The 23,384-nt window shown below is 35.1% G+C and overlaps 1 protein-coding gene across 1 annotated transcript in view; it reads left to right on the top strand.

Annotated features, from left to right (window-relative positions):
• LOC123667622 overlaps positions 1-23,384 on the top strand; it is a 534,718-nt gene that overhangs the window by 484,248 nt on the left and 27,086 nt on the right. Inside the window, exons 6-7 of the mRNA XM_045601487.1 lie at positions 3,576-3,733; positions 21,841-21,858. Of these exons, the coding sequence (XP_045457443.1) occupies positions 3,576-3,733; positions 21,841-21,858 (176 nt within the window). The remainder of the gene's footprint in view (positions 1-3,575; positions 3,734-21,840; positions 21,859-23,384) is intronic.

The following is a 23,384-nucleotide window of genomic DNA, read 5'->3' as shown; positions in this document are numbered from 1 at the left end:
GCTATAGGCTATATATTATCATGCTAAGATTAATAGGAGCGGAGCACTAATGAGGAATTTTTTTTTCAAGTAATAATACAAAAAAACAACGCAGAAGAAATCAATGCAGGCGAAGTGGCGAGCAGTAGCTAGTATACATATAAAATTAATATCTAATTAAACAAGCTAACTACGACCCTGTTTAAGAGATATATGGGTGGGTCAGAACCCCTTACACTGTAAGTAATGGGCCAATCATCACATTCAATGGCTTTGTGGGTGGTTTGAGTGATGGGTGACTAGCGATTTCGATTCAGATAGCTTTTACATATGAAAATTACTGAGGTAGATAGGACGCAGCAGGAAATTTCCTGTTGAAAATATAGAGCAGGCTGACTGAAGTAATACCTCGACCTTACCGAAGATCACAGCTAAATATTATTATTTTCAATCAGTGTTGTGTTCCAGTGATGAGTAAGGTAATCAGAGGTCTTGGGGGAATTGCGGATAGGGTCAGCAACGCGCTTGCAATGTTTTTGGTGCTGCGCCTATAAGCTACGGTAATCGCTTACCATCAGATGAGCCGTACGCTTGTTTGCCGACCTAGTTATATAAAAAAATTGTGTATCATCTATTGGCAATCCTCCAAAATAAAAAAATAAAAAGCGTGTCTTGACTACTGTCATAATAGGCTACCGTACAATTTTAAATATTAAAAAAAATGCTATTTTCGGGGCCAGTGCCTTGTGTCCGTTGTGTTAGGTAAAACTGGCTACCCGGTGCTGGATGAATAATTAAGTGGACTGTATTTGATAACGTATATTATAAAAGAAGAAGAAACGGCATCAAAAACGAAACGAGGATACAAGTCTCGACAATACAAGCTCAAGCGCTAACGTCAGGGGCGTCGCTGTACTTAACAACTAATGTTACATACATTGTCGCAAATATGCTCTTTAGTAATTCATGTAGAATTAATAGAATTATTTAATTGAATTTTTATTTCTGTGACTTTTATATATTCTAGTATATATTTTTTTCGATTTGTTGTGCAGCTCATTTTTCAATGACATTGAGAATGGAATAAAATTATTAGTTTATAAACTTTAGTTAAAAAGTTTATAAACTTTAGTTTAAAGTTAGTAATATAAAAGTAAGTTCCAATAAAAAAAGAAATGAACGATTATAAATCGAAAACGAACGATTAAAATCATACGAATTTTCAAGTTATTCCAGTGAAATATTAAATGATCATTAAATTATTATATTATTGCCTGGAAAAGATCGCTCATTAGCGATAAGGCCGCCTTTTCTACTTATCTCCTGTTTTTATTTTTGTAATTTTTCTCACTCTTGATGTACAATAAAGAGTTTTAGATATTATTATTATCAAAAACTCTCACATCTTATAACTTGGACCGATGCCTATTTTATAAGTATTAGACCCCAGGCGTCCTTCGAAGAGACCTAACGTAAATAATTGTCTGGGCGTGTCAATTACTATATGATTGGCTTTGACTTTGGATGTTACTGGAATATGGAGCAACTTAGAATATGTAACTAGGATATGTGCACATATTATTTTGCAGATATACAGATATATTACGGAGTCTTGCGGCAGAATGTTTTTATTATAAAATGTTTATGAACTATACTGTATCAGCCTGTATAAGAGACTGTGTGTTGAGCTAAGACCTCTCTTTATAAGAAGGGTTGGATCCATCATGTTGCTCTACTGTTTGTCGGAGAATAATTTCCTTAACCTTAGTAAGAATCATTATTTAGGGCCTATAATATCACTCAGAATAGATAGGTATACGTGCTCTTCAAGACATAGTGGGGAGACCTACAAGGATGTATAAGTAGACCAGAAGCAAACATTTGCAAACTTATAAATGTTTATTGAAAATTCGCATTCAACCTTATCACCATCATACTTTATAAATGTTCATGTAATTAATTTACAAAGACTCGTTGATCTTATCATTGACTATCAAAACTGCTAAATAAGAATAAACAAAATAATATTATGATTTTATGTTTCTTAAACTATTCATATATTTACTTGACTTATAATAATTATGTTTGCTCGTAAAAAAACCGACTTCAATTACATCGACCAATAATACACGGAGGTTTTTTTTTTTGTATCACTAGGTCGGCAAACAAGCGTACGGCTCACCTGATGGTAAGAGATTACCGTAGCTTATAGATGCCAGCAACACCAAAGGCATCACAAGCGCGTTGCCGACCCAATCCCCAATCCCTAGGAGCTTTGGTCACCTTACTCACCAACAGGAACACAATACTGCTTGAAATCAGTATTATTTAGCTGTGATCTTCTGTAAGGTCGAGGTACTACCCCACTCGGGCTGCTCCAGATTTTGAGCAGGATATTCCTGCTGTGCCCTACCTCAGTTAATGGTATACGAAAATAGTCAAATGAAAAATACGCATAATTAGTGATAACTCAAAAAGAACTTATCACATCTCAATTAAATTTAAATGGGACCACATAACACTCACCACCTTAAAAAAAATCATCAAAATCGATCCACCCAATCAAAAGTTCCTAGGGTAACACACACAATGAACCGTGCCTAATTGTGAACGTTCTTTTTTTAAGTCAGTTACAAATAAACTGTGAATCAAGTAATTATTTTGGACACATTATATTCCGCTGTGCCTTGAAAAACTATTAGCAATTGATATACCATACGTGGACTGCAGTATTATTCTACTCATTGATCAAATTGATATTTACACCGTATGATATTGGTTGGTATGATACAATTGTTTTTCGATTATCTATCGATAGCGGTATTAATAAACGCTTCTTAGTTCTTCTTGTGTATTCCATATAAGGTATTTATTACCAATAAATTATTATGGTCCAAGTTCTAATGAAAGTATTTATTTTTTTAACTATTGGTAAAGTGACAAAAAGTTAAGCCCCAAGAGTCCGAGAGGGTGAAGAAGGTACCTTTGCCTCGGTATCCGCTAAAGCCACTGTGAATTTGGCCATTGCTTCTACCGGGGTTGGGAGCATGCGCTGGAAAACCTTCAGCTCAATAATGTGGTTAAATTAAAATAAATATTGACTGATAATGGAGTTATCTAACGCTTAGATAGTTATACTGAAAAGCTCAGTTTTTATAATGTTTTACTTAACTTTAAGAAATATATTTTTTTGTTAGCTTTGCTAGCGTTTGCTAGACTCAAGAATTACTGAATCGAATTAAAAAAAATCTATTCATGTTGGATAGTCCATTTCCCGGGGAAGGGCTATACAGTAATATTTTAATAAGTTTTTCTTGAAATTAACGGGGGTGGACCAGACCACAGGACACAGCTAGATAGAGATATTTCAACAACTTCTTGTCAGATCACGTTCAAATTAAAAAGAACCACAATGCCAACACTAGTTTTCGAATTAAAAAAAAACATCAAAATGGCTACACCTAGTAAAAAGTTATAAGGCAACATGTGTAAAAAATACAATCGAATTGAGCACAACATTTTCAATCTGCTCGTCAAATTGATCACAACTTTTTAAAGTCTGATAAAAATGCTAATATGATAATTTTCTTCCACAGTTCCACCAAACAAAATCGCCATATCCGGGATCAAGGACCACGCGACGCAAGGTACGCTGCTGACACTAATGTGCAAGGTATCTGGCGCCCGACCAGCAGCCACCATCGAATGGTTCAACGGCACGCAGAAACTTACTCCTGAGAACCGAAATATTCAGGTGAGTCCTGAACCGAACTGATATTTTTATGAAAATGTCAAATGTTGGCTAAAAATATTTATTATAACACAATAACACGTAAGGTTTAGCGCTAAACTATGTCGATGTTTTTAAACTAGGTTTTTCAAGAAGTTGCAAATTAAAAGATTATGAAATAGATGTCGTACATAAAAAAATATGACTAAAAAAATACAATGCTAAATAAAAAAAAATACTTAACAAAAAACGTGGGGTGCACTTTACTATATTTTCATAACTTTTTTACTATGTTTTTATAACTCCTCACACATAGATAGCAACGCAAGTAGAATAATTGTTACGTTTAATATATCTAGCACCCCACCCTTTTTACTCTGAATTGAATTATTCTTTTAATAATATAAATTTTATTTTGAAGTAATTAATTATGATTGATTGTTCAATCTTCGACTACTGTAATATAAACTTTTTGTAATTAAAAATTATTTTCTAATTTTTATTTCGATTAGCTATAAAAGCGTGGTTTTTTTTAGTCATTTTCTTATTATAAATTATTTTTTATTTTTAGTTCAATTTTTCAATTAATTATTTGCGGACATGTGATAGTTTTCCATTATTAATATAAACAATAAAAGAATAACTGTACCGCGCGGAGCGAAGCCACAAACTTACGCCACGAGAAGCGGGCGGGAAACAGTTAGTAAGGAATAAACAAGGTAAAAATGCAACTAGCCCTGAAAATGTATTTGCCTCCGTTGTCCTGTGCCGAGTGCTCGAGCGAAAGAATAAGTCCGAAACTACAGGCATGATCGCGCGCTAGCTTTATCTCTTTTACTTCCTTACAGAGGATCCACGAAAAAATTTATTAATCCTGGCGGTCCTAATAAGGGTATTGGGAAACTGTTATTGAATGTCATGGCATTGTCATCGGTCCTTGATACGTGTGCAAAGTTTCAAATTAATCAAACTTCAGAAAATGATGCTCAAAGATTCCATTACATACATACAACCCAAGCTAATAAAAAAAGTGTTGTAAAAAAGCGACACATTATGACTCAAAGTCGAAGATTAAAAAACACAAGTAAGGCCGCATCATACAAAATGTCTAATTCTATAAAATATTCATCAATTCCCAATTTGCGTTTAAAACTAAAACAATTGTACAAAAGAAGGGAATGCTTAAAATCAACCGGGGTTCTATTAAAATAACAATTTAAACTTTAATGAGTGACTAATTAATAATGGGCTGAAGTTTTGAACAAATCGACGACCATTTTAACGCAGGTGGCTTACTTACGCACTGCCGTTGAATCGGCGTTGAAATTTTAATCGTGCGTTTTTTTATTTATTTCATTTGACTTGACTAGCCCGTTGGCGCAGTTTGTAGTGACCCTGCTTTCTGCTCCGAGGGTTGTGGGTTCGATTCCCACCCCGAGTCTGGGTGTAATATAAATATTTATTTATATATTTATATATGTATTATTTATAAGTATGTTTATCGAAAAAAAAAATATATATGTAGCTATATACCAGTCGGCTGTTACCTATAACACAAGCATTAAGTTGCTTACTTTAGGAACAGACGACCGTGTGTGTATTGTGTAGATATTTATTTATTTATTTATTATTTATTTATTTATTTATTATTTATTATTTTTTTTTATTAAACAACTCCAACTATTAACAAGCGTACTGTCCAAACTTTGAGCAGGGTATTTTTTTTTTATATCACTAGGTCGGCAAACAAGCGTACGGCTTACCTGATAGTAAGCGATTATCGTAGCTTATAGACGTCTACAATACCAGAAGCATCGCAAGCGCGTTGCAGACGCAACCCTTGCAACCCTAGTTTCCCCCAGGAGCCCTTGTCACTTTACTCACTAACAGGAACACAACACTGGTTGAAAACAGTGTTATTTAGCTATGTCTTCTGTACGGTTGAGGTACTACCCTACAGGAAATTTTCTCCTGTGCCCTACCACGATTCAGCTTGTAACATCCTACAGCTAGGCATAGGCCCCTTTCTACATGTAAGAAAAAAATTCGAGCTTAATCCACCATGCTGCTCCACTACTGGTTGGTGGATCACATGTTCACACACACACAATCAAATTTAAATTATAAAACGCGTCAAAAAAAAAACGCGCGCTTAAAACGCAAGTGTGCAAAAATCACGTCTTAAATGTTAAAACTTCTGTAAAAGACAAACGCATTTGAAATAATTAAATTTGGGTCCCGCCGGCCTTCTGAATAGCTGCTCACGGGACCGTGTCATTTAATTTAAATTGATTAATTAATCAAGCACTTTAATACTTTATTCTGCGATTAAATTATGTAATTCTGTGATAATGAATTTTAAAAGAATGAAGAATTTCGTTTTATTTAATTTTTTTTTAATTACAAGATGGCGTCTTTGTCACGGGAATTTAAAGTTAATCTTGAAATCGTGGGTTCAATCCCTGCTGAATGTTTGTATAGGCTTTATTATGTTTGTTGTATTCTGGCAATTTGTGCACGTTTTGTTGTATGTGTTTTTGATGTTTGACACATAAATATGTCCGTCAATGCGTTTTTCTGTCACATATTTTTTTGTCAAACTAATAACCTAATATATACAAATAATATAAAGCTGAAGAGCTTCGTTTTTTTTGCGCTAATCTCAAAAACTGCTGGTTCGAATTGAAAAGTAATTTTTGTGTTGGCTAACCCATTTACGGAGCCGTGAGTTGTGCCGGTTTGCTCAATAGGTTTAGTTTTCTATAAATTATTTAACAAATATTTCTTTCCAATACAACGAACTTTAAGTCATTTTATAAGAAAACATTAAAATCAATAAGTAATTTATTTGTTTTCACGATTACGCCTGTAATATCCCACTACTGGACAAAAACCTCTTTCCTTAAAAAAAAACCTCCTTGGAAGGCTTAAAACTAAATTCACAAAGTTGCTTTACGGCATTTATGGAGATTTTTTTATTTACATGGGCTATATTTTAAAATACAAATTAAATTTTAAAAAGTCCCTAAAGTTTTAATCAAAGTTGAATAAGTTATCACATAATTAAGGTGCGAACAACTTAATTAAAATTATATCTTAAAAGCCGAACCGGCCATCCTTCACTGTCAACTCAAGTTGAAAACAATTTTTTTATGTTCGTAGTATACTTTTATCAAACGTTATCTTAAAGGGATGGAATAAGTGAAGTACGAAAGAAGTGTTTTATTTAATTTTTTTCTCCTTTATCAAATATATCATGATCTCTATTCAGCCTGTAATATCCCACAGCTGGGCATAAGGCTTATTATCGAATCGAATTACTAAATATAAGCATATATGCTGTAATATCAATAACTGTTTTGGGTTAAGTAATATTTATTTTCTAAGTGTTATTTTATTGTTGGAAAATATAAAAATAAATTAATTGTGTTTGCAGGCAAACGAAGAAAAACCGACTTCAATTATAACGAGAAGTAATACAACGTAGGTAGACGAAAAAATAGTCAAGTAAATACGCATTATCAAAGATCACTCCAAAAGTTGTAATCAGATCTCGATGAAATTTCAATGTGACATGATAAACATCGGCTTTGGATTAAATTAAAAATCATCAAAATCGGTACACCCAGTAAAAAGTTATGCGGATTTTTGAGAGTTTCCCTCGATTTCTTTAGGATCTCATCGTCAGATCCTGGTTTCCTTATCATGGTATCACCAGGGATATCTCCTTTCCAACAAAAAAAGAATTATCAAAATCAGTTCATAAACGACGAAGTTATCCCCGAACATACATTAAAATATAATATAATATATATATATATATATATATATATATATATATATACATATATATATATATAAACCTCCTCCTTTTTTTAAAGTCAGTTAAAAAAACGAGTGAGCTTTAGACCACACGACTGAAATGAAACTCCTTTATCAATTGATAGGCCTGTACAATAGGCCTGCACTGTGTCTTAGATATAGGAAACGTTACTATGAGAGAAAGAGAGAAAGAAAATGTGAGTTCGCACCCCTCTCTCTCTTGCTTTATTCACCTCGCCCGATCACACTTTCCGCAACGCTCTCGTCACGCATTCACCAACTTACTCCCCAAGTCAAGCCCAAGAAGTTTAACCTCAATAAAAAAAAAAACAAACAGTGCCTACAGTATTCCGTTACAGAGAAACGTAACATTTCCCTTAACAAACTTGTGTGTGCTTATTTTAATCGTGGACATCTCTCTAACTGCGGCTCGTTATTCATTCTCTCATTTACTCCAAGCTGCGCGACTTAATGTCACCGAGCAAGTTACAAGCTGTTGCGATGTTTGAATATATTTTTAAAGTATGTGCAAATCTAGCTTTTCAAAATTTCCTTTGTAGGTAGAAATTTTGTTTTGTATGGCGTCGATTTTTAATCGACTTCCAAAAAAGAAGGAGGTTTTCATCATCACCATCATCATTACAGCCTATACAGTCCATTGCTGGACGTAGGCCTCCACAAGCTTACGCCAAAAATAACGTGAACTCATGTGTTTTGCCCATAGTCACCACGCTGTATTTAAATTTAAAAAGGAGTTTTAATTGAACTATTTTTTTAAATGTGTGTTACCTCAGAACTTTTGACTAGTTGAACCGATTTCGATGATTTTTTTAAACAAAAGGTGTATCGTATCATGTGGTCCCATTTAAATGTAATTGAGCTCTGACATATACTTTCCGAGTTATATCTAGTATTGCGTATTTACTTGACTACTTTTTCGTCTACCTACGTTGTGTTTACTTGTCGATGTGATTGAAATTGTTTTTTTTTTTTCGTTTGCGAGCAAACACAATTGTAAAAATCATCTTGAGAGTAACTTTTTGAGAACGTCAGTTAATGTACATGTACAGTCTGACATCTATTCGATAATATCTCGCAATATACAATTTAAATTTATCGTTCGTATAACTTATGCGTAAAAAATAAATTTATCGCTACCTCTTATACCTTAACGATTGCGATAAAAATATAAGGTCTTTTTTGTGTAAGATCCGAGAAAATTGCCCGATTCCAGTTTTTCTTGTAGTCTTTCCGCGAACCATACTTTATTACAGTTATCCAAATATTACTGTCTTATTTCAACCATTAAATAAATGATACGTATTTTTTTTAGTTGAAATGCAAGAAAAATTCTATTTTTTATTTACTTGTGACGATTTGCTGACGTAATGGTCATAATCCGATGATTAAAAAAGCAATGACGTATTGGTACCTTCGCGACTTCGATCCTGCTCGTTGTGATTGTTTGTATGATTTATAAACAAAATAAATGTTTCTTGTGTGGTACGTGTTAATAATATATATTTGAAAATTTCTTACCCACTCACTTGAACCAATCGCAGTCTGCTGGACATAGGCCTCCACAAGTTTACGCCAAAAATAACGTGAACTCATGTGTTTTGCCCATAGTCACCACGCTGGGCAGGCGGGTTGGTGACCGAAATAATACTGTAATCTAAATAATATTGCTTTCAAGCAGTGTTGTGTTCCTGTTCGTGAGTATGGTGACTAGAGCTCCTGGGGGGAATTGGAGGTAGAGTCGGCAACGCGCTTGTGATGTTTCTGGTGTTGCAGATGTTTATGAGCTACGGTAATCACTTACCATCAGGTGAGCCCTACGCTTGTTTGCCGACCTAGTTATATTTTAAAAAAAAATCTAAATAAATGTTTGTAAAAAAATAGGTAAAATTTTTTCTATTGCCACATTGTGTAACCGATTTATTCGCTTACGAAGATAAGAAACCCTAAAGAGAATAAACGAAATTGGTATAAATATATACAATAAAAAAATAAAATTTTACTCAGGTAGGGCACAGCAGGAATTTCCTGCTCAAAATATCGAGCAGCCCGACTGGGGTAGTACCTCGACCTTACAGAAGATCACAGCAAAATAATACTGTTTTCAAGCAGTATTGTGTTCCTGTTGGTGAGTAAGGTAACCAGAGCTACTGGGGGATTGGGGATTGGGTCGGCAACGCGCTTGCGATGCTTCTGATGTTGCAGGTGTCTATAAGCTATGGTAATCGCTTACCATCAGGTGAGCCGTACGCTTGTTTGTCGACCTAGTGACATAAAAAAAAACACAAATAAAACCCAAAAAAATCGTACCTATATACAAAAGAATTTAGCAAAATTCCGTCTATTAAATTCGTAAGTCACTACAATTGGTAAGACGAAAATGCTAATATAAATAATCTTAAACTATCCAAATATCCCCTTTCAATATGAGTACATTAATCTGACGTGTGGGTTGTCTTTAATTAACGCCCCCCTCACCCCCCGTACAGGAAATTGAATCTTCTACCCCATTATTTAGATTACTGGAAGCGATATATTAGACGCTAGATAAGTTATAAATAAATATATATTTGTTCGGGATACACAAATAATGTGGGTTGTTAAATATAACCGATAGCGATACTTACTCATAGTAGGAATATATCCGCCAACACGCAGTGGGACAACGTGGTGAACTAAGCTCCAACTTCTTCGTTGCAAGCTGAATCAAAAATCAATATACAGACAATACAAAGGGTCTTAAAATAAAATTAATATAGCACAAAAATAGTTTTGACTTAATGACTTAGAATCTGTAACATATCAAATTTTGAAAAAATATTGTATCGTACAATCTTTTTTTTTTCACATACACTTTGACTGGCCTGATGGCACAGTGTGCAATGACTATGCTTTCTACTCCTAGGGTTATGAGTTCGACTCCCACCCTCATCTGGGCTTAATAAATATATGTATATTAATATATATATATATATATATATATATATGTATATATTAGCTGTACCCTGCGCGCGTTACTATGCTTTTTTTGGTCGTACCAACTCAGAAACCTTTGTGGTCTCATGCACAACACTTTGACACATGATCAAATGCATAGTTTACGATTCTATAAAGGACATACAGACAAACACATTTTATGTATATAGTTTTTATATATATATGTATTATTTATAAGTAAGTTTATCGAAAAAAAACTCTTTTGGTCGGATCTTAGGAATCTGTTGTATGCTATAGATATTTATCTATTTATTATTTATTTTTTCGCCTACGTACGTTGTATACATCGCGGATAAAATATTGTTTCTTTTTTTTTAAACGATCTTCGTACAAGAATTGTCCAAACGCTTGAAATTTTAATTTCACTACTATTGTGTATAGACATTACTTGTCGATACAAATAAAAACAAAATAAAAATATATATTAATCGGACAACAAAAAATCGAATAATGTTAGTAAAAATCTTAATAACTAAAAGTAAAAGTCGATTTTATTTTCGTAATTAATATAAATTAAAAGACAAAAAAACTTTCAAAAGAATCCTTGTACCTAATAAATTATGCCACATCAATATTCTTTATAACTCGAACGCGGTAAATTAGGTCGGTGCAATTTTTCATTCTGTCACCGACGTTCTTCGAGATGAACTGATCGACGTGTGCTAATTTACCCCACTTTACCCTATGAGGGAAATTTCATACATTAAACTTACTGTAGACGAAATTACCCAGGGTATAAAATGCTTAAAATCTTTCTTAAAATCTGAACACTTTTATTAAATTTTTTGATAATACTTAATTTAGGAATTCTCATTTTTAACCGACTTGTAAAAAACGAGGAGGTTCTCAATTCGACTTTTTTGTGTGTGTCTTCGCAATTTCTTACTGGGTGGAATGCTTTCGATGATTTTTGTTTTATTCGAAATAAATAAATTCCTAAAATAAAAGTAGCCTTAGTTATTCCTTACTACATCAGCTATCTGCCAGTGAAAGTTTCGTTAAAATTAGTCTAGCCGTTTCAGAGATTGGCCGGAACAAACAGACAGACAGACAGACAGAAATTGTAAAAAATGTTATTTTGGTATATGTACCGTGTACAACCATTTGCATTTAGTAAAAAGTGGTTATTTTAATATTAAAAACAGACAATCCAATTTAATTTACTTGTATAGATAATACATATTTCTTGACTATTTTTTCATCTACCTACGTTGTATTACTAGTCCATGTGATTGTAATCGGTTGTCATTTTATAAGAGAACATATAAAGCGACACGGGCCTTTTCCCAGCGGTGGGATATTACTAGCTGTATCAACCGCTTCAGCCTGTAATATCCCACTACTAGGCATAGGCCTCTTTCCCCATGTAGGAGAAGGATCAGAGCTTAATCCACCACACTGCTCCAATGCGGGTTGGCGGATATATTCCCTACTACGAGTAACGATCGCTATCAGGTGTACATGATAACAACCGGGACCGACGGCTTAACGTGCTCTCCGAGGCACGGTGGGAAGACCCACAAGGACTGCACAAACACCCAGACCACTGCAAACACCTGTATGGCCAATACAAATTTTTTGTCATGTGCGGGGATCGAACCCGCAACCGCCAGCGCAACAGGTACAATCCAACGCAACAGTCACTATATCAATCAATTAATGAAAATGTAGACTTATTCATATTACAGGTCTAAAAAGACCTAAGTGTACTCGTAGAATCAAATCACAACTCAGGTCATTAATCACAAGCGCTAAAAATTAATTTCTTCGTATAAAACTAATATCAGAATTAATTAATTATCCCTCTGAGATATTTTGTTCAAAATTATAATTTCTTAAGAAAGTGTTGATTAATTTATACATTCTCATCTACGCTACATAATATTGTAAAAAGGTAGGGTCGGCAACGTGCTTGCGATGCTTTTGGTTTTGCAGGCTGTATAGGCTACGTTAATCGCTCACCATCATGTGGACTGTATGCTGGTTGCCGCCCTTAAGGTATATAAAAAATAATGTAGCTTAGAAACGGTATAGCTACCGTGCATAGTAGGAAAGGTGGCGAATGCTAGTGCGACCCCATCTCGCAGCACCCAGGCGGGTGACTGCTCACACGTGGTGGTTTTTGGTCATTAAAAGTCTAACATAGCCTCTCTGGTGCCCCTGCGCTGGAGGGGTGTCCATGTGGATTTTCCCCACGTAAAAAAGGCGCAGTATGAAATATCCTGCTCAAAATCTGGAGCAGCCCAAATGCTTTCAAGCTGTGTTGTTTTCCTTTGATGAGTAAGGTGACTAGAGCTCTTGGGGGGTGGGTTGCAGACGTATATAGGCTACGGTAATCACTTACCATCAGGTGAGCCGTACGCTTGTTTGCCGACCTAGTTGTAAAAAAAAATAAGAATTTAATAATGAACTAACCGTAAAGAATACACTACAATTGAACATAGGGAACGACTTTAATGACGGAAAAGATATACAAATTTAAAAGGAAACGTTGAAACACAGCATCAGTTCTATAAAAACAGACAACATTCGAGACTCGAAAATGCCTTGAAATGCAGCCTATAGTAATCGGATTAAGTCATAGTGATGCGACATTTTTATATCGATAAATATAATCTCATCAAAAAAATATTATTATAAATATAGCCTATTGTTATAGGCTATATTTATAATAATATTTTTAATTTATAATAATATTTTTAAATATAGCCTATTGTTATATTTTATAATATATCATGCTACTGTTGAAAGAATTTCCTTAATAATTCCAGTAGTTTTTTGGTTTACCCGTATTAAATACTAGGTGTATCCCGCGGTTTCACATGTGTTAATTTCAAAAAATAGCGTACAGCCTTACTCAGCAAATGGGCCTTCCAACGTAAAAAGAACCGAAATCTACCCGCGGAACTTTCCTACCCTAGAAATATAATTTTACTAGCTGGTACCCGCGACTTCGTCTGCGCAGGATTAGTAACCACTTCGAGTAGCTTATTATCTTCTCAATATCTATCTTTATGCCAAAATTCATCAAAATTGGTTCAGCGACATAAAAATCAATTTATTACTACCAAATGTGTATTAGAAATAATATATTATCATTTTTATTGTAATTATGGCTCACTGTTTTTGCGATAATGGCTTAGTCATAAAAGATAGATAGCTTTCGCGGACTTTTTTGTAGGACTAACTAAGATAAACATTTTTCTCATACATTATTTACGTGTAAACTCTACAGTTTTTGCAGCGTACGCCAGAATAGCTCGCAGATGGCAGTTTTTTTTCCGACTTACTTGGCAGTCATCGTTATATTTTGTACAATTCACACAATATCTTTAAAAATTATTGCATATGTGTTATTCTAATGTATAAGCTATATTATTGTAAACTTTCATTAAAATCCATTCGGTAGTTTTTGCGTGAAAAAGGAACAAACATCCATACATACATACATACAATCTTTCGCGTTTATAATATCAGTAGGATATAAGTGACAAGTTGTTAGGTTACTACATCGTTACGTTAAGCTATCGGTCCACGTTGTTATCATATAACAGATTTATATAGCGATCACTTATAGTAGGGAATATATCCCCAACCCACAGTGAAGCAGTGGGGTGGATTAAGCTCCAACACATCTCTTACATGGTAAGAGACACCAAAGCCCAGCAGTGGGATGATACATCATTTAGTTTAATTCAACTCGTCTAGCCAGGCTTAAGCCTTTCTGGGTTGACTGAGTGAAACACTATCTAACCTTCCACATTTTCTTCTTCACTTTACGTAGTATTACCGAAATAATCCGTCGTATTTTAACACTACTGAATCCTAATTAAGAATGAAAATGATAACTTTCGTGTTTTTAATATATGTGTGGTAAAGTTATTAAACGTTATAAATTGTAAAGATTTTTGTTACACCCACGCATGTAATCTTATGGGTTTAATTGCGGTGTGCGCTTACAGATGAGTTCGTATTATTTTGAAGAGTTTAATTAGATTTAATAATAAATAATAAATACTCTTTATTGCACACCACAAAGAAACATTAGAACAAAAGTGATACATGAAAAGAAAGATGTACAAAGGCGGTCTTATCGCTAAGAGCGATTTCTTCCAGACAACCTTTGGGCATAGGACATAGCGAAGAAAAAGAGAAGCGGTAGGGAAAGTGTACAAACAGTTGATAAAGAATTGGCATAATGCTAACAAGCAGTATGATATTAACAGAAGTAAATATACATATACACATACACATACACAAAGTATACATACACATACATATATGCGAATAAATATATACATATATACTACATAAACAAAATACTACATTATATATATATATATGGAGCTGATAATGATATTTATGAGGTATTTAGTGACAAAAAATGCGCCTTAAGATATTTTTTAAAACAAGCAAGAGATTGAGCTTTTCTTATAGAGAGAGGAAGAGAGTTCCAAAGTTGTACAGCTTTAACAGAAAAGGAGTTTGAATAAAAGGAAGTAGTATGGGAAGGAGTTTTGAGTGTTAAGGTTGAAGATGACCTGAGGGAACGCTCATGAGTGTCACAGAGAAACTCAAAGCGATTTTTTAGATAAAGCGGTGTATCTGGATGGAAAAGTACACAATATAGTAAAGAAAGGATGTGAGTATTCCTGCGAAAGCGAATAGGGAGCCACTTGAGTTGATTACGAAAATCGGAGACATGGTCATATTTGCGAAGACCAAATATGAACCGTATGCAGAGATTCTGGAGGCGCTCAAACTTATTTAACTGCTCCTCTTTAAGATCTAGGTAACAAATATCAGCATAGTCAAGAATTGGTAGTAGGAGTGACTGTGCTAACGCAATTTTGGTAGGTATAGGAAGAAAATATTGAAGCCGACGGAGGGATCCGATAGCTGCAAATAATTTGCGACTTAACTCACTCAGTTGATGTGTCCACGAGAGGTGACTGTCAAAAATTATACCGAGGTTTTTTACTTTATCGCTGTAATTAATCACGGTGTTATTGAAAATGACGGGTGGTATAAGTGACCAGTCAATTCGAGACACTAGTTTTGAACTACCGATAATAATGACTTGACACTTGGAAGGATTGACGTTTAGACCGTATGATTTACTCCAACTATGAATTTTGTCCAAGTCATTATTCAACTCAATTATGGAGGTCGGTAAGTCCACTAATTTTGCATGAGAGTAAATTTGGAGATCGTCTGCATACAGGTGATAGGGAGAAGATATGTGAGGACCGAGAGAGTTTATGAAGATCGAAAAAAGGAGAGGAGACAACACGCCACCTTGTGGAACGCCGGCAATTACGTTTAACCAGTCTGAAAATGAATTTTCGACACGCAGACGCTGCCGCCGTCCACACAAGTAACTATGAAACCAGCCAATTGCCGATGGAGATATGCCAAGAGAACACAAGATAGCCAGTAGAATATCAAAATCGACAGTATTAAACGCATTGCTAAAGTCTAGCAGGCTCAATACCGTGAGATTCTGTCCGTCCATAGCTAATCGAATGTCATCAGTGATTTTGACCAGAGCCGTAGCCATACTATGACCTTTACGGAAGCCGGACTGATAAGGATTTAGGAGATTATTTGAGTTCAGGAACAGTGAAAGCTGCTGATGGACAAGACGCTCTAAGACTTTGGACAAAAAAGGAAGGATTGATATTGGACGGAGATCAGAAAAGGCCATGGAATTAGGTTTCTTGGGTAAAGGAATAATTTGAGCGTCTTTCCAGCAGGTAGGAAAGGTATTGGTACACAAGGATTCGTTTAAGATATGAGTTATAACAGGCAGGAGGGAATCTAAGATAGGGATGATCATATTACGGCTAATAGAATCAGATCCTACGGCATCTGAATTAACGGCTAATATGCTTTTCCTGACATCACATACAGACAATTGAGAGAAAGTAAAAGATGATGACAGCAAAGGAGTCCTAATAGCAGAAAGTTGATTGAGAGTGTTTGATTTAGTGATAGAGTCTATATTGACAGAGGATGTGAAATATTTATTAAGTTGGTTAAGGTTAAATGAGTTTGAAGCTATATTTTGTTTGATTTTGCCAACTCCTAGTGATTTGAGGAATTTCCAAATTTTCACAGAGTCTGCTTCCTCTAAAACAGAAGTATGGATATGGCGTCGTTGTGCATCCCTAAATGCCTTGTTGCAGCGATTCCGAGATATTCTATACTTCTCCTTGTTCGACGGGCTCGGGTCGGCCTTATATCTGACTTTTGCTTTGTTCTTTAGAAGTTGTAATGACTTAATTTCCGTTGTAAGCCAGGGAGCAGGCAGATGTCTAATACGCACGGGTCGAACAGGAGCATGCACATCGTATAGGCGTATCAGGTAGGAGTTAAAGATATCAACCTTTTCATCCACTCCAGAAGAGCTAAACAACGCTGACCAGTCAATCATAGCAGCATCCTCACGTAGGCGGTTCAACTCCATACCCCCAAAACTGCGCTGCAGAAGAATTCTCGACTTTGCCTTTGGTGGTCTGATTTTATATGAAAGGAAAATAAGATCGTGGTAAGAGAATGCATCGGCCGGGCACTGTCCATGCTTAACAACAAAGTCTGGAGAGGAGACAAATATCAAATCAAGGAGAGATGGAGAGCATGTGGGTAGGGTGTGGGTGGCGTTCAAGGGAAGGATGTGCATGCTTACAGAGCTTACAAGAGAGCGTAGGCGTGAAGCTCTGTAGTCTCGCTTAAGGAGGCAGGTGTTAAAATCACCCATCACTACCGTGTGACTATACTGTGGTGTAAGTACTTCTAAGAGATTTTCAAGGGACGCAAAATAGTCAACAGCGGGTGGTGGGTAATAATAAACACCCAGAAGGAGCTTTGTACTAGACAGGTGGATTTCTAAGAATAGGTGATCTGGGCCATACCATCGTGGGAAGTAGATTGGCTAACGATTTTGAAGGAGATGTGAGAGCGAAGGTAGATGGCAACGCCACCTCCAGGTCGCCCAACACGGTCGTTGCGGATTAAATCGTAACCTGGGAGGGAATAGGAAACTGATGATAAGCAGGGCTTAAGCCAAGATTCACTTACCAAGATCGCATGAATATTATTATTTTGGAAAGAGGACAACATATCAGGATAGTGAGCAGGAATACTCTGTGCATTAATATGGATGATATTTAAGTTTTTTGGAACATCAAGAAATTGAGAGTCAAGAGTTTCGCTAAGAGAAGGAATACTAAGGAAGCTTTAGATTTAATGTTATATTTAAATATTTCCAAAGAGTTTTTATTCTTAGTTTCTCTTTTCATGATAATCATAATTTCCCTAATAGTGCTTTCCTCTCATTAAAAAAAATGGGTTAAATGAAAATTATTCAGTACTTTGAGGAACTATGTAACTATGATACAAGTGAGAATTAAGGTATGTTTTTGATTGCTTCTTTTATTTTTTTGACTATCATTGACATTTTTTTTTAATTTAATTCGAGATTAACAACTGAAAAAAAATAAAAAAAATTGTACCTAGCACGGAACTGTTATTTATAACTCCGTAAGAACGATTACTACGATATTTAAAATATTCAAATTTTTCTATTTAATTAAACAAATTGTAATTAATTAAACTCTAAAGTTAGAACATAAATTCACACTTGCGATTCGTATCGTAGTAAAGGTTGTGTTACGAATTGCGCCATCTCTTGACAAAATGAATAAACCAAAGCACCGGCATCCGTGTGAAAGGGCAGTGGATAGCGCGCCCGAGCAGCGACGTACCTAGTTCACGAAGTTCACGACGTTCACTTTTAATATAAATTCGTTGATCTTTCCCTAATCGTTACAATTTAAATATTTTGTTTTTGTTAACAAAATTACTGTACAAATTAGGAAATATATACGTTAAAATATTTGTCTTACATCTTATTAATTAAATGACAAACAGGTTGGTATAACTATTACACCTATATCTACACTAATTATTATAGAGAGGAAAGATATGATTGTTTGTTTACATTGAATAGGCTCCAAAACTACAGAACCGATTTGAAAAATTTACTAGTGGAAAGCTACAATGTCCGCAGGTGACATAGGCTACAAGCATAGAAAATTTATTATTTTGAAATTTTTGTTAAATACCCGTGTGAATCCGGGGCGGGATGTTAGTCTTACATAAACAGCTAAAAGCGCTGCAAAACGTCACTCATAAATGGTTCTCAGCATCACTGAGCGTCAGTGTAGCAAAGCGTTAGCGTCAGTTGTTTCAAACGATTTCACTCTCCACATATTTTTCATAGTATGGATTCATTCAGTTATCATTACTTAAGGAATAAACTACAAAAATTATAATATCATCGATAAAAAAACTATCGACACTTGCCCCTCACTAAACAAGATAACAAGAAAAAGTAACAAAGACTCGGCCAAAGTGAAATTCCGACCAATTAGTTTCTTGAAAGCATTGAAATATCTCAATACAATATTCTGTAAGTGATATTTTCAGGCTGTTGGAACATTTTTTTATTATTTAAGAGCGGTGTACTGCAAGCCTGGACTTAGTGACGCTGTATTTCATTCAACATGTTTCTAATTTTGTACTAAAACACAGTTTATATATTATTTTCAAAAGACTAACTGCGGAGTTTCTTGCCGATTCTTCTCTGCAGAATCTACATTCCGAATCGGTGGTAGCTTCACTTTTACAAAAATAGTAATTTATTTATAAAGTTTTAATTTGTAAAATGACGATTCGAAAGTGCTCTTTGAGCCTATTTGAATAAAGCTATTTTTGATTTTGATTTTGATTTTCAAGAATTAACCAGTATCTAATATCTATACTAATATTATAAAGATGAAAAGTTTGTTTAAACGCGCTACTCTTAGAACCTATTGGTTCCAATTGGAATTTTTTTTTTGTATTAAATAGCCCATTTGTCGAGGATGATTATAGGCTATTTTTATTATTAACAGAAATTAATGATTAATGAATGATTAATTTGATGAATGATGAAATGATTTAATGAATGATAGACGCCGCGTTGGCGCAGCGGTCACAGTCATAGATTGTACCTGTTGCGCTGGCGGTTGCGGGTTCGATCCCCGCACATGACAAACATTTGTATTAGCCATACAGGTGTTTGCCGTGGTCTGGGTGTTTGTGCAGTCCTTGTGGGTCTCCCCACAGTGCCTCTGAGAGCACTTTAAGCCGTAGGTCCCGTTATTATCATGTACACCTGATAGCGATCGTTACTCATAGTAGGGAATATATCCGCCGACCCGACTTGGAGCAGCGTGGTGGATTAAGCTCTGATCCTCACCTACATGGGGAAAGAGGCCTATGCCCAGTAGTGGGATATTACAGGCTGAAGCGAATAATTAATTCAGAAAACGGTATCACCATCTCTGTACTGTTCCGGTATTAAACAAATAGGTAACTATAAGACTAATATTAATACAACAAATTTAAACGCAACACTTCACACATTATCAAGTTAATTACATACTAAAATATAATTAGCTCTGAAAATATGTACACCAACTAACGCTGTACCGCGCTTTCAGTAATTATAACTCGTGATTCATAATTAATTTCGAATATCTCACGCAAATTCATTCTCCTGTAATTAAGTTTTAGTGTTAAGTGAACTCGCCGCTATCCGGGATTCCTTGAAACAGGAAATTTGTGTTGACTTCCGAAACGGCTGTTTTTGTTGTAAGGTCTCTTGTACACCGAATTTGGAACGATGACTAAGCCGTATCGTTTCGATATTTGATAGAATATTCGAAAGTAATCGAAACTTTATAAAATATAACGAACGTAATTAAAACAATATGTTAAAAGCACACACAAGGTCATATATTTTAAGGTAGGCAACTTATTTATTTATACGCTTCAGCCTGTAATATCCCACTACTGGGCATAGGCCTCTTTCCCCATGTAGGAGAAAGGATCAGAGCTTAATCCACCACATTGCTCCAATGCGGATTGGCGGACTTATTTATTTATTTACACTTTATTGTACACCAAACAAGAAATAAAAAAAATCAAGTAACATTAATAATAATGTAGGAATTTAATAAATATAATAATAATAATACTTTATTTCAGACTAAATTTTAAGTCCATATTAGTACAACAAAACAAATTTTAAAATAAAACAAAACAAAATTAATATAAAAAATCAATAAGTAAAAAATGAATAAAGTAAAAGTAAAATCAAAAAATTTCAAAAAATTCCAAAATTAATAAATGGTGGTAGTAGACAAAAAAACAGAAAATTAAGAATGATAATTCCAGTGATTGAGATGAAAACTACAAACCCTGGAGCAAAAAGCACAGCTAAAAGCAAAAGAGCCAGAGAACTGTTTCCACATTTACGGAAAAGACCAGAAAAAAATTATCATTGGGTATTGAAAAATATACATATCATAGATTAATATCAAGACAAATTTCGTCCCAATATACAAATTACCTTGCCATCTCTACGTATGCTCTCAAACATTTATCTCGACGAGTGAATGTGCTTACCGTTAATTGAAATCCTAAGAATATTATGAGAATCGTCACCATTGTGTCACTAATCAGAACGGAGGTGGATTTAGTAATTATGCCTTAAGAGATAATTAATCCAATTCGAAGAGATCAGCTCCAAGTGCTCACGTTTCATCTTACTTGACATTAGTTCTTCATTTCGTGAGACTTAACACATACTGCTGTTATTTTATTTGTAGATTCTTGTATAGAGTATTTTCTGGTTGTTATTATACGATTTTTGTACTAAGAGTTATCCCAAAGCTTACCTCGGTAACTGAGCTATCCAATACAATATAATTTGTCAATTCGAACAAGTAGTTCCTGAGATTCCTGAGAAGGAAAAGCAAAGAAGCTTCTCAGCTTTGTAATATGTATTGTGTATATGTAATTGTATGTATTTATACTAGTAAGTTTGTAATATATTACAGTTATGTAACTATTTTCTTTACGTCGTTATTTCTGGCACTGTGTCCCCCCACCCCCGCCCGCTATATGACACTCTCTCATGACCATTGGTTGACTGGAAGAGATCTCTTCTAAGGATAAGCCCTTGCTTACCCTAGCCCTTACCTTTGCCATCAACTACGAGTATACGTATAATTTTCTGTATATTCTTTTTTAAGTGCAATAAAGTATATAAATCATATGTTTTTATTATTATTATAATTATGTATTAATATTGATTGTTTTACAGGCGATGTTATTAAACATATATATATAGGTACATAATATTCATATGACGTTTTTCTTTTGTTTCATGTTCCTCCGAGCAGCAAAAGGAGTACGAATCGGTGAGTGCTAAAATTTAAATGTTTTCTGGATTATAAATACATATAATATATAATGTGTAGGTACTGTGTGGCTACGGTACTAAAGAATATAGCCACCCTCTCTCTTCCCGTGGGTGTCGTAAGAGGCGACTAAGGAATAACACAGTTCCGCTACCACGTTGGAACTTAAAAAGCCGACCGGTGGCGGGATAACCATCCAACTGCTGACTTTGAAATACACAAGTCGAAGACGGGCAGCAGCGTCTTCGGTGCGACAAAGCCAGCCCTGCGGTCACCAACCCGCCTGCCCAGCGTGGTGATTATGGGCAAAACACATGAGTTCACGTTATTTTTGGCGTAAACTTGTGGAGGCCTATGTCCATCAGTAGACTGTATAGGCTGTAATGATGATGATGAATGATGATAATATATCTATTCTCTAATTTGCGTTAATATCTACCAAGAAAATTTACCATACTTCACATACTTCAGTTTTAGGTGTTACATAAACCGTTGATAAATTACAGAGAAAACCAAAAACATTCTGAGTATTCCAAGCATCAAATGTCAAAGTAAATAACACTCGCATGAGCTTTTGAGTGTACCTCAGTGTAACGAAATTGTCTGTTACGTAAGAGGATTTTTTCTTGTTAGTATACTAGTAGCTTTACTAAGTAGGATTACTAGTCCGAAGTTTTTTAAAATCAAAAACTTATTTATTTGAGTAGTTTTAAATATACATTTGAATCGATTCGGCCTGTCACATCCCACTGCTGGGCGTAAGCTTCCTTCCTTAAAGCTTAATCCACCACGCTGCTCCGCTGCGGGTTAGATATATTCCCTACTGCGGATAACGATCGCTATCAGAAATTTATAATAACAACCGGGACCGACAGCTTAACGTGCTCTCCGAGGCACGGTAGGAAAATTCACATGGGCAGACATCCAAAACCGGAAAGATATATTTGTACAAATACAAATATTCGTTCCGACGGGGAATCGAACCCACAAACCGTCGGTGTTTTAGGCGCCTACACGAACCACTACACCAGAGCTGTTGCTATTTTACTTTTGAATAGTAATTTTCTAATTATCTTAGTGTTTTGTAAATTAGTTACGATTAATAAGAGGTTATCACCGATACACATTGAAGAATAGGCAAAATACTACAAAACTAGCTATGCCCGTGCGAATAATTCGCACTAAATAAGTATAATAATTATCACTTTACAAAATAACAAAAAAGTATTTATATGTAGTGACATCTATCTCGCGAAATACAAACCAGAGAAAACTGACGTATCCTACATCGCGCTATCAAAGTTATCAGAGTGATTGAGTATATATACAAGAACCCGACAACAACCGTTGGGGCGTTAGCCCGCCAGACACAACATCCGTCTGGTCGGAGGATCCTCCCTTTTCAACGACGGACGAGGAACTGAACACCCTGTTCCTTATACACCATCCCCAAATATGTGTGAGCTGATTTGAATTTGAACAAAAACGTACTGACCGTCAATCATGCTGACGTTGTGTCACATTGT

The sequence above is a fragment of the Melitaea cinxia genome, chromosome 28, assembly GCF_905220565.1.
Source record: "Melitaea cinxia chromosome 28, ilMelCinx1.1, whole genome shotgun sequence".
NCBI lineage: Eukaryota > Metazoa > Arthropoda > Insecta > Lepidoptera > Nymphalidae > Melitaea > Melitaea cinxia.
This window is presented reverse-complemented; position numbering and strand designations above follow the sequence as displayed.